The sequence below is a fragment of the Lampetra planeri genome, chromosome 6 (assembly GCF_965212315.1).
Source record: "Lampetra planeri chromosome 6, kcLamPlan1.2.h2, whole genome shotgun sequence".
NCBI classification, from domain to species: Eukaryota; Metazoa; Chordata; class Hyperoartia; order Petromyzontiformes; family Petromyzontidae; genus Lampetra; species Lampetra planeri.
In genome coordinates this window covers 1,381,665-1,396,002 of record NC_136112.1, presented here as the reverse complement: position 1 = coordinate 1,396,002, position 14,338 = coordinate 1,381,665, and the positions used below count along the sequence as shown (strand labels likewise).

At 47.5% G+C, this 14,338-nt stretch overlaps 1 protein-coding gene across 1 annotated transcript in view; it reads right to left on the bottom strand.

Annotated features, from left to right (window-relative positions):
* Window positions 1-9,284: 9,284 nt before the first annotated feature.
* The window catches only part of LOC144719349 (small G protein signaling modulator 2-like), a 48,160-nt gene continuing 43,106 nt past the window's right edge, over window positions 9,285-14,338 (bottom strand). Inside the window, exons 20-25 of the mRNA XM_078595209.1 lie at window positions 13,984-14,108; window positions 13,001-13,083; window positions 11,450-11,559; window positions 11,169-11,265; window positions 10,197-10,364; window positions 9,285-9,423 (exon numbers count right to left, since the gene is read on the bottom strand). Coding sequence (XP_078451335.1) covers window positions 9,335-9,423; window positions 10,197-10,364; window positions 11,169-11,265; window positions 11,450-11,559; window positions 13,001-13,083; window positions 13,984-14,108 — 672 coding nt within the window. The 3' untranslated portion in view covers window positions 9,285-9,334. The remainder of the gene's footprint in view (window positions 9,424-10,196; window positions 10,365-11,168; window positions 11,266-11,449; window positions 11,560-13,000; window positions 13,084-13,983; window positions 14,109-14,338) is intronic.

Sequence of the window (14,338 nt, the reverse complement as noted above, 5' to 3'; positions counted from 1 at the left end):
CGTTTCAAGTCTGTTTAATAAAATGTTTAGCTAGTGCACTGAAGATCTGGAAAAAGAGTTGGTGTTGATTGTCATCAAATTAAAATGAATTTTCACGTGATGCTTTTACACAAGTGAGTTCCCTCATTGCATTAGGGCTGAGCATGCTGTAAATGAAAGCAAAAGTGGGACATTTTGCTTGACATTACATGTAATATGTTCAGCAAAAATGGCCAGAATAAATGCAGTTTATTTTTCTATTAAAATTGAGTTCCCTCATCACATTATGGCTTAGGAAGCTGTAAATGAAAGAAAAAGTGGGAAATTTTACCTATAATTTTTACACGAAAAATCTACATACTAGCCTATGTCGATTTTGAGAAAGAAGGGTCAGAAAAAATGGACTTTATTTTTTTTATAAAAAGTGAGTTCCCTCATCGCATTAGGGCTTACTCTGCTGTAAATGAAAGAAAAAGTGGGAAATTTCACCTATAATTTTTACGCGAAGAATCGACAGATTTTGAGTAAAAAATGGCCATAAATAACACACTTTGTTTTGCTATAAAAAGTGAATTCCCTCGTCGGATTAGGGCTTACTCTGCTGTAAATGAAAGAAAAAGTGGGAAATTTTACCGAAAATTTTTATACGAAGAACCGACATACCTATGTCGATTTTGAGAAAAAATGGCCAGAAAAGTATGTATTTTTTAAAATAAAAAGTGAGTTCCCTCATCACATTAGGGCTTAGGAAGCGGTAAATGAAAGACAAAGTGGCAAATTTAACCTATAATTTTGACACGAAAAATCGACATACCTACGTCGATTTTGAGAAAAAATGGCCAGAAAATGTATTTTTTAAAATAAAAAGTGAGTTCCCTCATCGCATTAGGGCTTACACTGCTGTAAATGAAAGAAAAAGTGGGAAATTTTACCGAAAATTTTTACACCAAAAACCGACATACTAACCTATGTCAATTTTGAGAAAAAATGGCCAGAAAAACATGTATTTTTTAAAAATAAAAAGTGAGTTCCCTCATCACATTAGGGCTTAGGAAGCTGTAAATGAAAGAAAAAGTGGGAAATTTAACCTATAATTTTTACGCGAAGAATCGACAGATTTTGAGTCAAAATGGCCAGAAATAACACACTTTGTTTTGCTATAAAAAGTGAATTCCCTCGTCGCATTAGGGCTTACTCTGCTGTAAATTAAAGAAAAAGTGGGAAATTTTACCGAAAATTTTTATACGAAAAACCGACATACGAACCTATGTCGATTTTGAGAAAAAATGGCCAGAAAAAATGGACTTTATTTTTTTATAAAAAGTGAGTTCACTCATCGCATTAGGGCTTACACTGCTGTAAATGAAAGAAAAAGTGGGAAATTTTACCCAAAAATTTTACACCAAAAACTGACATACCTATGTCAATTTTGAGAAAAAATGGCCAGAAAAAAATCTATTTTTTGTAAAAATAAGTGAGTTCCCTCATCACATTATGGCTTAGGAAGCGGTAAATGAAAGAAAAAGTTGGAAATTTAACCTTTAATTTTTACGCGAAGAATCGACAGATTTTGAGTCAAAATGGCCAGAAATAACACACTTTGTTTTGCGATAAAAAGTGAATTGCCTCGTCGCATTAGGGCTTACTCTGCTATAAATGAAAGAAAAGTGGGAAATTTTACCGAAAATTTTTATACGAAAAACCGACATACCTATGTCGATTTTGAGAAAAAATGGCCAGAAAAAATGGACTTTATTTTTTTATAAAAAGTGAGTTCCCTCATCGCATTAGGGCTTACACTGCTGTAAATGAAAGAAAAAGTGGGAAATTTCACCTATAATTTTTACGCGAAGAATCGACAGATTTTGAGTAAAAAATGGCCATAAATAACACACTTTGTTTTGCTATAAAAAGTGAATTCCCTCGTCGGATTAGGGCTTACTCTGCTGTAAATGAAAGAAAAAGTGGGAAATTTTACCGAAAATTTTTATACGAAGAACCGACATACCTATGTCGATTTTGAGAAAAAATGGCCAGAAAAGTATGTATTTTTTAAAATAAAAAGTGAGTTCCCTCATCACATTAGGGCTTAGGAAGCGGTAAATGAAAGACAAAGTGGCAAATTTAACCTATAATTTTGACACGAAAAATCGACATACCTACGTCGATTTTGAGAAAAAATGGCCAGAAAATGTATTTTTTAAAATAAAAAGTGAGTTCCCTCATCGCATTAGGGCTTACACTGCTGTAAATGAAAGAAAAAGTGGGAAATTTTACCGAAAATTTTTACACCAAAAACCGACATACTAACCTATGTCAATTTTGAGAAAAAATGGCCAGAAAAACATGTATTTTTTAAAAATAAAAAGTGAGTTCCCTCATCACATTAGGGCTTAGGAAGCTGTAAATGAAAGAAAAAGTGGGAAATTTAACCTATAATTTTTACGCGAAGAATCGACAGATTTTGAGTCAAAATGGCCAGAAATAACACACTTTGTTTTGCTATAAAAAGTGAATTCCCTCGTCGCATTAGGGCTTACTCTGCTGTAAATGAAAGAAAAAGTGGGAAATTTTACCGAAAATTTTTATACGAAAAACCGACATACGAACCTATGTCGATTTTGAGAAAAAATGGCCAGAAAAAATGGACTTTATTTTTTTATAAAAAGTGAGTTCACTCATCGCATTAGGGCTTACACTGCTGTAAATGAAAGAAAAAGTGGGAAATTTTACCCAAAAATTTTACACCAAAAACTGACATACCTATGTCAATTTTGAGAAAAAATGGCCAGAAAAAAATCTATTTTTTGTAAAAATAAGTGAGTTCCCTCATCACATTATGGCTTAGGAAGCGGTAAATGAAAGAAAAAGTTGGAAATTTAACCTTTAATTTTTACGCGAAGAATCGACAGATTTTGAGTCAAAATGGCCAGAAATAACACACTTTGTTTTGCGATAAAAAGTGAATTGCCTCGTCGCATTAGGGCTTACTCTGCTATAAATGAAAGAAAAGTGGGAAATTTTACCGAAAATTTTTATACGAAAAACCGACATACCTATGTCGATTTTGAGAAAAAATGGCCAGAAAAAATGGACTTTATTTTTTTATAAAAAGTGAGTTCACTCATCGCATTAGGGCTTACACTGCTGTAAATGAAAGAAAAAGTGGGAAATTTTACCCAAAAATTTTACACCAAAAACTGACATACCTATGTCAATTTTGAGAAAAAATGGCCAGAAAAAAATCTATTTTTTGTAAAAAAAAGTGAGTTCCCTCATCACATTATGGCTTAGGAAGCGGTAAATGAAAGAAAAAGTTGGAAATTTAACCTTTAATTTTTACGCGAAGAATCGACAGATTTTGAGTCAAAATGGCCAGAAATAACACACTTTGTTTTGCGATAAAAAGTGAATTGCCTCGTCGCATTAGGGCTTACTCTGCTATAAATGAAAGAAAAGTGGGAAATTTTACCGAAAATTTTTATACGAAAAACCGACATACCTATGTCGATTTTGAGAAAAAATGGCCAGAAAAGTATGTATTTTTTAAAATAAAAAGCGAGTTCCCCCATCACATTAGGGCTTAGCAAGCGGTAAATGAAAGAAAAAGTGGGAAATTTAACCTATAATTTTTACACGAAAAATCGACATACTAGTTTATGTCGATTTTGAGAAAGAAGGGTCAGAAAAAATGGACTTTATTTTTTTATAAAAAGTGAGTTCACTCATCGCATTAGGGCTTACACTGCTGTAAATGAAAGAAAAAGTGGGATATTTTACCAAAAATTTTTACACGTAAATCCGACATACTAACCTATGTCAATTTTGAGAAAAAATGGCCAGAAAAAAATCTCTTTTTTTGTAAAAAAAAAAGTGAGTTCCCTCATCACATTATGGCTTAGGAAGCTGTAAATGAAAGAAAAAGTGGGAAATTTTACCAAAATTTTTTACACGAAAAACCGACAGATTTTGAGCAAAAATGGCCAGAAATAACACACTTTGTTTTGCTATAAAAAGTGAGTTCCCTCGTCGCATTAGGGCTTAGTATGCTGTAAATGAAAGAAAAAGTGGGAAATGTCACGTTGCATATGGCATAAAAAATCGACTTCCTAACCATTGTCGATTTTGACCAAAAATGTCTGGAAAAATAATCACTATTTTTCTATAGAAAGTGAGTTCCCTCATCGCATTAGGGCATAGTATGCTATAGATGAGAGACAATGTGGAAAATTTCGCATTACATTTTCATGGCCAAATAGAAATCACTTAGCTTTTCTCTAACATTATTTCCTTCATAACGCTTAGGCTTACTTAGGAAGATGTCTCCATGGCCAAAGCCGTTGGTGCCACCACAACCTCATGACCAACAACGCTCTCCACCCTCTGCTGCTGCACGGTGGACACGTGGTCACCTCCGAGATGTCCCCCCTCAACCTCCCGCCATCCACTCTGAGGTCTTCTCCGTGGTCACTAGGCTCGGCCATTGCCCCCCCCCCCCATCCAGTGCCGGCTTATCCTCGTAGCAAAAGTAGCTACATATGCTACAGACCCCGCACGAGCTTAATCCGGCACTGCCACCATCGTAGCCACGGCTCCCTTCTCAGCGCAAATCTTTCTGTCGCAACCGCATCTCCGGTAGCACTCGCCCTGCCATGTCCTCTTGCCGACTTACCAACCTCGTTCCTGTCCGCACCATGTGTAACCGTGCCATAGCCGCCGTTTTCTTTTCTCTTCCAAATGTCCCTTTGGTTCGGCACCGTGTCAAGGAGGGCTCAAAGATTCGGAGCATTGCCCGATTGTGCTCCGTTACGACGCGTTGAGCATTTATGGACCTCGGAACAGGTTGCTGCCCCATGATGGTCAACGGCAACTGGATTCATTCTCTTAGAGCTTTTATCTCATCTTATATTACATCTTAAATTTACATCCAAGCCGCTTTACACGGGTTATAAATGGTACGATGAGGTTAGCTAAAGGTGATATGGTGGCATATGAGAAGATGAGGGGAAAGAGGGGAGGGGGACAGGGTTGGGTAAGGGGAGAGAGGCATAAGGCAGATTTGAAACACGGTAGGACCAATACTTCTGCCGTGACTGATCATTATTTTAATGCGGCTGGCTCACACGAAATTGATTTCTCTAAGAGGATGGTACTTTGCAAGCCTACTGGCTATCAACAAAGATTAGTTCACGAAGCCATCCATATATACAGACACAGACACAATGTCAACCGGGAGGATGGTTATAAACTCAGCAATCATTGTAAATATGTCATCAACCACTTTGGGTCATGACTTGATTTGTGTTTTTTTTGTCAAACTCCACCGTCAGCAGTGTGGGTGTGTGGAGCGAGGTGCAATGATTGCCGGGCGGCCCTTTGATTGGTGGAGATCCACTGCGTTGGCGTTGCTTCCTCCCACATTAACATTAGCTGCCCCGCCCATGCTGCGGACACACTTGGGCTACGCCCATTTCTAAACCTTTATAAACAGTTTGCCTTTAGAGGCTAACCCCCCTTTTCCTGATGACGACCGCTTGTGTTGCGACCGAAATGTCGTGGTTTTAGTTTTTATTTTCATTTTATTTTATGCAGGTTAAGAACCAGGCTACAGTATACATTATAGATTGCCAGTACGCTCACTCAGTTTAATAACCATTGCCACAGTCTACATCATAGACTGCCAATATGCTCATCATCTTAAAAACCAGGCTACAGTCTACATTATAGACTGCCAGTACACTCACCGAGGTTAGGAAACAGGCTACAGTCTACATTAAGACTACCAGTACGCTCACTTAGTTTAATAACCATTGCTACAGTCTACATTATAGACTGCTAGTACACTCACCAAACTTAAATACCAGGCTACAGTCTACATTATAGACTGCCAGTACGCTCACCAAGGTTAAGAACCAGGCTACAGTCTACATTATAGACTGCCAGTACACTCACCCAGCTTAATAACCAGGCTACAGTCTACATTATAGACTGCCAGTACACTCACTCCGATTTAGAACTAGGCTACAGTCTACATTCGTTTTTTATTTTTATTCACTTTCTTTTTATTATTTTTCTCTCTACGTGACCTTACCGAATGAACCAAAGCATAACACTTCAAAGAAGACAAGTGCACGGTGGAGGGGAGTGTACATACAGTCATCTGTATTATAATTAACAAAACAAGAGACACTGTTTTAGGTTTGGTTGAGTACAGCATTGACAAAACGACACGAAGAGGGGTGGGAGGGAGAGAGGAGGAGAAAGAGATCGCTGGGAGGAGGAGGAGGAAGAGCGGAACGAGAAGGGGACGTCACGGGAAGAATCCCACAGCTCTCACGCTGGCGAGGGCCGCAATCTGGGCTCGCGTTACACAAACACGACACTGAACGCGCGGAGAATGAGATCGGGGGGAAAGAGAGAGAAATATATCGCCACGTTCGTCTGCGGCGGCGGCGACGAATTCAACGCGTGACCGAAGCTGATGGAATGAGTTACAAATAAAAAAAAACAGCACACACTCAACACACACACACATTGCTCAAGGTATCCACAAGTACCCACGCTCACACACACACACGAGTCACGGTATCCACAAGTTACACACGCTCACGGCCACTGCCTGTAACGATGATACCAGTGTATTAAATCACCGCACAAACACCATGGCATCAGGGAGCGTCAATAAGCAGAAGCAGCAGCAGCCGCTGATGGCAGCAGTGGACAGCAGCAGCAGCCCCCACAACGTCAGGGGCTCTGCCACCACCCCGCGCATTGTAACCTCAACGTGAACCCCACGGTATCAGGTAAGCTGGGGCTCGCTAAGGTGTCGGACAGAATCACGGGGGCTGGGTGGGGTAACACGGCGGCCTCGTGAAGAAGCGAGGATCCAAGCAAGCCCAGGGAGGATTCTCATCGCCGCTCAACACCGGGTGGACGTGTGCCCGCTACCGTCACGGCTAGCAGTGGAGAAGCCTTACACCCGTGCTGCAGCTGGCCTACTGAACGGGGGGGGAGGGTGTAGGGGCAGAGAACGACCCTCTGCCACCTCGGGAAGCGAATCGCGGCTGTCGGGACCCAAGTGACCCCTTTGCAGCGAAGTCGGGCGGCGCGTCATCGCCCCAGTCTCGTCCCCACGGAGCTTTCGCGCAACGGGGGCGGCAGTGGTTTATGTTTTCAACAATGTTCCACTTAAAAAAAACATCATCTGCTTTGGATCAAAGTATTCAGTCGAAGGACGACAACGGGCGACGATAATAATGACGCGACGATAGGACAGCTTTAAAGGTCGACACAATTTTGATTATAAAGCGGTTGTAATGCCTCGTCAAGGTTTAGAGAATCACAGCAGGACTCACCGCAACCCTCCCCATCCACCACGTCGCACGTGGGCCACGCCACGGGTCAGGGGTCATGGCAGGGTCAGGGGTCATGCCAGGGTCAGGTCATCCATGGCAGGGCTCGACGCACAGCTCCCAGCTCGGCCACAGATGCAGCTCAGAGTCGCTGCTGGTGGCGGCAGCTGGAAGTAGCACGGGACTGCGGATAATTCGCAATTAGGCTCGTCATTACTGCAGCTCGGAGAGTCAATATAACCGTAATTAATTAAATTTGCGGCAAAGGTAAACAATTGTTTTTTTTACCAGAAGCAATTTGTCAGAGCAGTTGCAATTTGACCAAAATACAAATAACTATAATTACCAACTTTTATCATTATTCCGAAACATCGGCATTCCTAATTGAGGTCTCTAATTTAATTACGGGACTGCAAATGAGGTTTGCACCAAAACATGTGGGCCCGGGTATCGGGACTGGTGAAGGGCGACGCGGTTTTGTTGTTTAAATCCACGCAGCGCTGCGTCTTCACCGCTGCTCTGCAAACGTTTTCTTTTTGCAGCCACCAAACTCCGATCTGAAGCCAACAGCTGACACCAACCGAGCCTCCGGTTTCCATCACGCATCGTTCAATTTTGCACCCACTAATATACCCGACGCACGCAGCGCCACAGCGGCTGTTCCATGGCACGGCGGTCGCCCAATCCAAGCACTATCCCGGCTCGATTCCAAGACCATCCCGTGTGAGTTGGGTCACAGACTACGTCGGCGACAGGCAGCGGAGGGCAGCACGGCAACTATCCATTGCTGCACCGTCCGACGACGCGCCAATGTCCGTGCTCCACGCCTTCACCGGACCCGCGCGAACCGGCGCGGTGAAGTACGGTCGAATAACCAGCCACGATCCGTGCGGCACGGGGGAGGCCCTCGTTCGGCAATGGACAGATACAAAGATAGGCCTTGCGCATATTCTTGCATATACCAAGATTTGCCAGCTCCAAAACGGACTCTGCGCGTGCGTTGGTGGCACAGCGGTGGCTTGGAGGGCGGCCGCGTTCGTCACCGCAGCTGCGCTCCGATCGGCTCCACGCGAATCGGTTACCGGGGTCAGGTGAGGCCGTTCCCCATCTGCCGGCGCCTCGTTTGTGAATATTCGTTCCCTCCGGCGAGCAGAGCCTCCCGACTGCCACCCGACGTCGAGTGCTTGGGGTGCCGACGTGATGGGCCTGTCAGTCGCTGCTGTGATTCGTTATTGGCCGTGGCGTTTTGGCTCGTACGAGCTGTTGTCGCTGGGCGTCACCGCGCGATCACAAATGTAATCACCGGGACTCGAACACCGAGAGCCATCGTGAGCCGAACGAGCCGCAGGTTACAATATGCGTATTGGCTAGGGACATTCAACGACCTTGTCATCAAAGCATCATTTAAAAATCTAAAACTCAAACTCCACTCTTCTAACAATGTACAATAACCTAATAAAGCACTTTGAATTATTTTGAAAAATAAATATGCCATATATATTGTATTATATATAGTATTTATCAACATTTATATAAGTAATTGACAACTGGTTATAATTTACATAAAATACATTCAATCACGGCAAACTCACAGCTTGTTTTTGTGTTTTTTGTGTTCCCCACCGCCCCCCCCCCCTCTCTCCACTTTCTTTCATGGGGGTTTGAAAAAAGTGGAATTACAACGAAAATGAATAAATACGTCTGGAAATCTGACCCGAACACTGCAGGGCACAACACACGCACGCACACGCACTCCTCAGCCACAAGTACACACACGCACTGCTGAGCCACACGCACGCACACACTACTCAGCCACACGTACACACGCACGTGCACGCACGTGCACGCACGCACACGCAGTCCCATCTCCTGTACCGCCGAGGTGCACAAACTTAGAGCTTTAGGGGGGGGGGACTGGACGCTCCCCCCCCCCCCGCCCCCCACACCCCACCACTCCCCACAACTCAGCTCCGCGGGTGCCGCCAGGTCGGGAGGTCACCGGGTCACTTGTTGACGACCAGCGTCTGCACCTGGTTGACGAGTTCGCGCGCGGTCCTGAGCACCACCTGCGCGTCGTGGTGCTCGGCCATTTCTGTTTGTGAAACGAGAGCCAAAAGGGGGGGGGGGGAGCGGGGGGGGAGCACAGACGGCACGCGGAACAGTGGGGACGGTTACACAGCGGGGACGGTTACACAGTGGGGGCGGTTACACAGCGGGGGCGGTTGCACAGCGGGGGCGGTTGCACAGCGGGGGCGGTTGCACACCGCCGAGGTGACACACCACGGAGGTGACACACCACTGCGACACGCCGAAGGGTCTGCTACTGCGTGGCTCAACACCGGGTAAGCGTCCGGAAGGGGTCAACCACTGCAGGTTGTATTATTGTTGTTATTGTTGTTGTTGTTATTATTGTTAGTGTTGTTATTGTTATGCACGCGGCTGCAGGTGTTGGTAAACAGGCCGTGCGTCTCCAAGACCGAGAATTCACTCTCCTGACAACGTACAGCAACCCAGTAGTGGTCGGCAAGCGGACGATCCAAGTGGCCTTGCAACAACTTCGCGTGTCCGGCATGAGCGAGGGGAGCGAGGGCAAGGTGCAGTACCAATCGATGAGTAACCATCATGACTTCTTGACCTTTGAAGAAGGGCCACGATCCAAAACATGAACATTTAGCGTCACAGAGCATCGTTAACGATGCAGACCGTTACCCACGTACAAATTCGTGCGTGCAGACCACTTCCCTGCGCGACGATCTGCTCAATTATTAATTAAGAGTTTTATTTTTAAACACGGAGGCCGGGCGAGATGGGTGGTGTGAAGGTGGGGGGGAGGGAGCGATTGGCGGGTGGGGAGTGCACGCGCACCGTTGAAGAACTTGATGATGTCAGTGAAGTCCATGCTGTTGTGCAGGATGATGTCGCGGTACAGCTCCACCATGGCCAGCGCGATGAAGAGCACGAAGTGAGCGGAGGAGACGCGGCGCGCCGCCCAGATCACCTCCCACACAGCGAACACGTCGTCGTACAACAGCTCTGCGCACCACCACCGCCACCACCGTGGAGAGACGGAGGGAGGCAGGGTGAGAGGCAGGGAGGGAGCATTAGGTTGAGGGTTACAGGGAAGTTCACGGTTAGCGTTAGCGTGAGCGTTATGCCGAGTGCTCGGGCTATAGGTTAGGGCTTCAGGCGGTAAGTTAGGGTCTAGGTCAGGGGTCAACAGCCTGCGTCTCCGGAGCCGCGTGCGTCTCTTCAAGGACTGATTTCCTGACGTTATTTATTAAGGAACCACCGTCTTGTATTCACCACACAGTGCATTGTGGCTTTTGAAATATTGAGGGTTTCTTTTTTTACCGAATTCGAAAAAAAATGGCTCTTCTTGTTGTTTTGGTTGCCGACCCCTGGGTTAGCGTGAGCATTAGGCCTTGTTCTAGGCCTGTAGGATAGGTCCTCGGACTCTAAATTAGGGTCTAGGGCTAAAGTTTAGAGGTTATAGACATAGGTTATGGGTTAGGGCTATTGGTTAGGAGTTAGGACTAGAGGGTAGGGGTTATGGATATAGGTTATGGGTTACAGCTAAAAATGAGGAGCCTATAAGTCACAAACTCCTAACCTATCGCCTACAGGTCAGAGGTGAGGGTTAGGCGCTGTGGGTTTGGATGAAGGTTAGGGATTTAAGTCATGGTTAGGCCTAAATCGGCTCAGGTGCAGAAGCGAGGTGGATGGTCAATGAATTGGTGAGAGACAGCGACAGCTTTGGTAGGCCTGGTGATGGCGACAGGGTGAGTGCTCTGAGCGGGGTGAAGCGTGAGGCTGTGAGTGGACCCGCCAGTTGCTCACCGCGTTTGAAGTCGAGCAGGAACCAGCGGTAGCAGAAGTAGAAGTGCGTGTAGTCACCATTCTGCACCATCAGCTCGAACATCTCGGGGTCCAGGATCTGGGAACGATGTTACCACCATCGACCATCACCGCCATCAACATCAACACCACCACAATCAACACCATCAACATCAACACCACCATCACCACCACTCTCATCATCAACGCCACCATCACCAAACACTCCCGCCATGAACATCACCGCCACCACGAACATCACCATCACGCCCGCTGCTCCGCACCTGGATGAGGGACCTCATGTTGGCGAAGTGCGTGTCCATGACGCCGCCGTGCGGGAAGTTGAGCGTCATTCTCTTCATCATCTCTGTGAAGCAGCTGTAAGCCAGCGCCTCTGTGTGTGTGCATGTGTGTACATGGTGTGTGCGTGTGTGTGTACATGGTGTGTGCGTGTGTGTATACATGGTGTGTGCATGTGTGTGTACATGGTGTGTGTGTGTACATGGTGCGTGCGTGTACATGGTGTGTGCGTGTGTGTGTACATGATGTGTGCGTGTGTGTATACATGGTGTGTGCGTGTGTGTACATGGTGTGTGCGTGTGTGTGTACATGGTGTGTGTGTGTGTACATGGTGCGTGTGTGTACATGGTGCGTGCGTGTACATGGTGTGTGCGTGTGTGTGTACATGGTGTGTGCGTGTGTGTGTACATGGTGTGTGCATGTGTGTATACATGGTGTGTGCGTGTGTGTGTACATGGTGTGTGTGTGTACATGGTGCGTGTGTGTACATGGTGCGTGCGTGTACATGGTGTGTGCGTGTGTGTGTACATGGTGTGTGCGTGTGTGCATGGTGTGTGCATGGTGTGTGCGTGTGTGTGCACGCGTCCGTGTGCGCAGAGGGTAGCGGTCATGCAGTGGTTAGCGTTGCACTGTGCCGAGTTCGATTCCCGCTCACGACCAATAACAGTGGCGAATATATGAACCTGTCCTGAGTCTCCCCTGGGTCGACTCAGCAGTAAATTAACACCTGGTGCGGTGTGTAAAGATCGCCACTGGGGAGACAAAGGTGTCCGGGCGTGGAGCTGGCCAGCGAGCCCTTTGTGTTGCCAGGCCAGCCTTCATAGGCGCTCGCTAGTTGCCACGCGGCCCAAGCAGTCCGTTACAAGTCAGGCCCGTGGTGGAAACAAGGCGCAATTAAAGCGAAAGGAGATGAGAGAATTGGGCTCAGACCGGTCGTCTCGTTCTTAAGCAACGACAGCAAAGCAGCAAAACTCCAGTATGAGAAATAAGAAGATGTTTTACACCCTTTCTGGCAATGAAACAGGAGTTGTGTTAAGATGTTCAAACACCAAATAGAAACCTTTTGCAAGGAATCAAATACTGCATTAACCGCACAGACAGTACTTGTGGTGACTGCAAACAAACATGCCTCTGGTGGTTCAATCTTAATTTGAAGCTTTCGTGACCGCAGGAATCCATGCTCTTTGGTTCTTTCGGTAAAGTCACGTGGGTATCAAATAAAATAAATCACGACGTTTTCTGGGCGCAACACAAGCGTCCGTCATCAGGTGATTGCGCCCAAAACGTCGTGATATATTCTATTTTATACCTACCTGACCAAAGAAGGGGGGCTGGGGGGGCTCTTCCGATAACCCGGGAGGGGGGGGGGGCGCCAACACAGTCGGTGTCAAAGACACTTGGATCTCGGGATGAGTCACGACACGATCCCCTTCTGCCCTTTGTGCATTCTGCCTCCGCCCTCGCCCCCACCCTCTGACCCCCCGCCCGTCCCCCACAGCCCCGGCAGCGCCACAGGGCCGGCGTGCCGCACGTACCGTCGTCCAGGATGACGAGCAGCGGCGCGAGGATGTCGCACATGCCCTGCACGTAGCCCACCTCCAGGTGCTCCCACACGTAGCTGCAGGCGGCACAGCACACGGCGGGGGGGGGGAGGGGGGAGCGGGGAGCAGCGGGGAGTGGGGGGAGCAGGGAGCAGGGTTGGGTTGGGGTCAGCGGGGAGCGACGTTTCTAACGGCAACAACAAAACACTTTTCCCCCCAAGCTGATCCCCCCCAATGACCAAGTCGCCTGACCTCGCCTGACCTCGCCTGACCCTCGGAAGCGAAGCAGGGTCGAGCGTGGATGGCCGAGCGCATGTCTGCGCTACGCGCTGTTGAGCAGAGGGCAGCGCAGCAAAAGCCGCTGTTGTACTGCACTCGTATGCTCCCGTGTCCCAGCCCTCACCGCCCCGCAACGAGCAGTGCGGAGGGGTTTGGTGAAAATACCCCCGTGAGGCCCGCACGGTGTGCGGAGGCCCTCACCCAGCAACGGATCGAGACAAGGGGATGTCCGCGTGCAATCTGTACTTTACAATTTGGCCCCGCGGAAGTTGCTACCACTGAACTTCTTCCGAGGTCCATTTAAGTGGCCTCTTGTTATCCGCACGCACGTAACAAAGATCCCCCGTGTAGCCTTAACAGACTGTTGAAGCAAGTTCTATTAGCGAGTAGCACCTATGAAGGCACCACGCCCGGCCGCCTTTGTCTCCCCAGTGGGGATGTCTACACACCGCACCAGGCACTCATTTGAGGTCGAGTCGACCTAGGGGATGCCCAGAACCGGTTCAGACAATGGTCACCGGCGTTGGTAGCCGTGAGCGGGAATCGAACTCGCGTCGTCGGGTTCGCAGCGCAGCGCGCCGATCGCTGTGCCACCGCTCCCCGCCGCCTCGAGTGGAAACGTGGGGGCGCCTGCGGGCCGAGGCGCCCCCCCTCCCCCTGGGGTTGCTGAGCCGGAAGTGCCCCCCCCCCCCCCTCACCTGCACATGATGTTGCGGAGCTTGTCGAGGTTGGCGGCCGTGAAGTACCAGAAGTTGCGGTCACAGCGCTGCACGTCCTTCTCAATGCGGTGCAGGTTCAGCGCGTACGTGTCCAGCAGCTCCGTCTGCCGGGGTCACGGGGGGTCACGGGGGGTCGTGATGAGAGCTTTATTGATACGTCGAAAGATGGATGGACTTTTAATACAAACTCATTCCTATCGAACTGCTTTTTGTGTTCACACCTCCCGATTTCCTTCCCCCGCACCTCCGACTAGCGCGGTTGGCTACGTACGGTGCGAAAGAAGTTCAACATTCCCCGCACATATTGGACGTCTTTGAAAAAGAGCTTCACGGC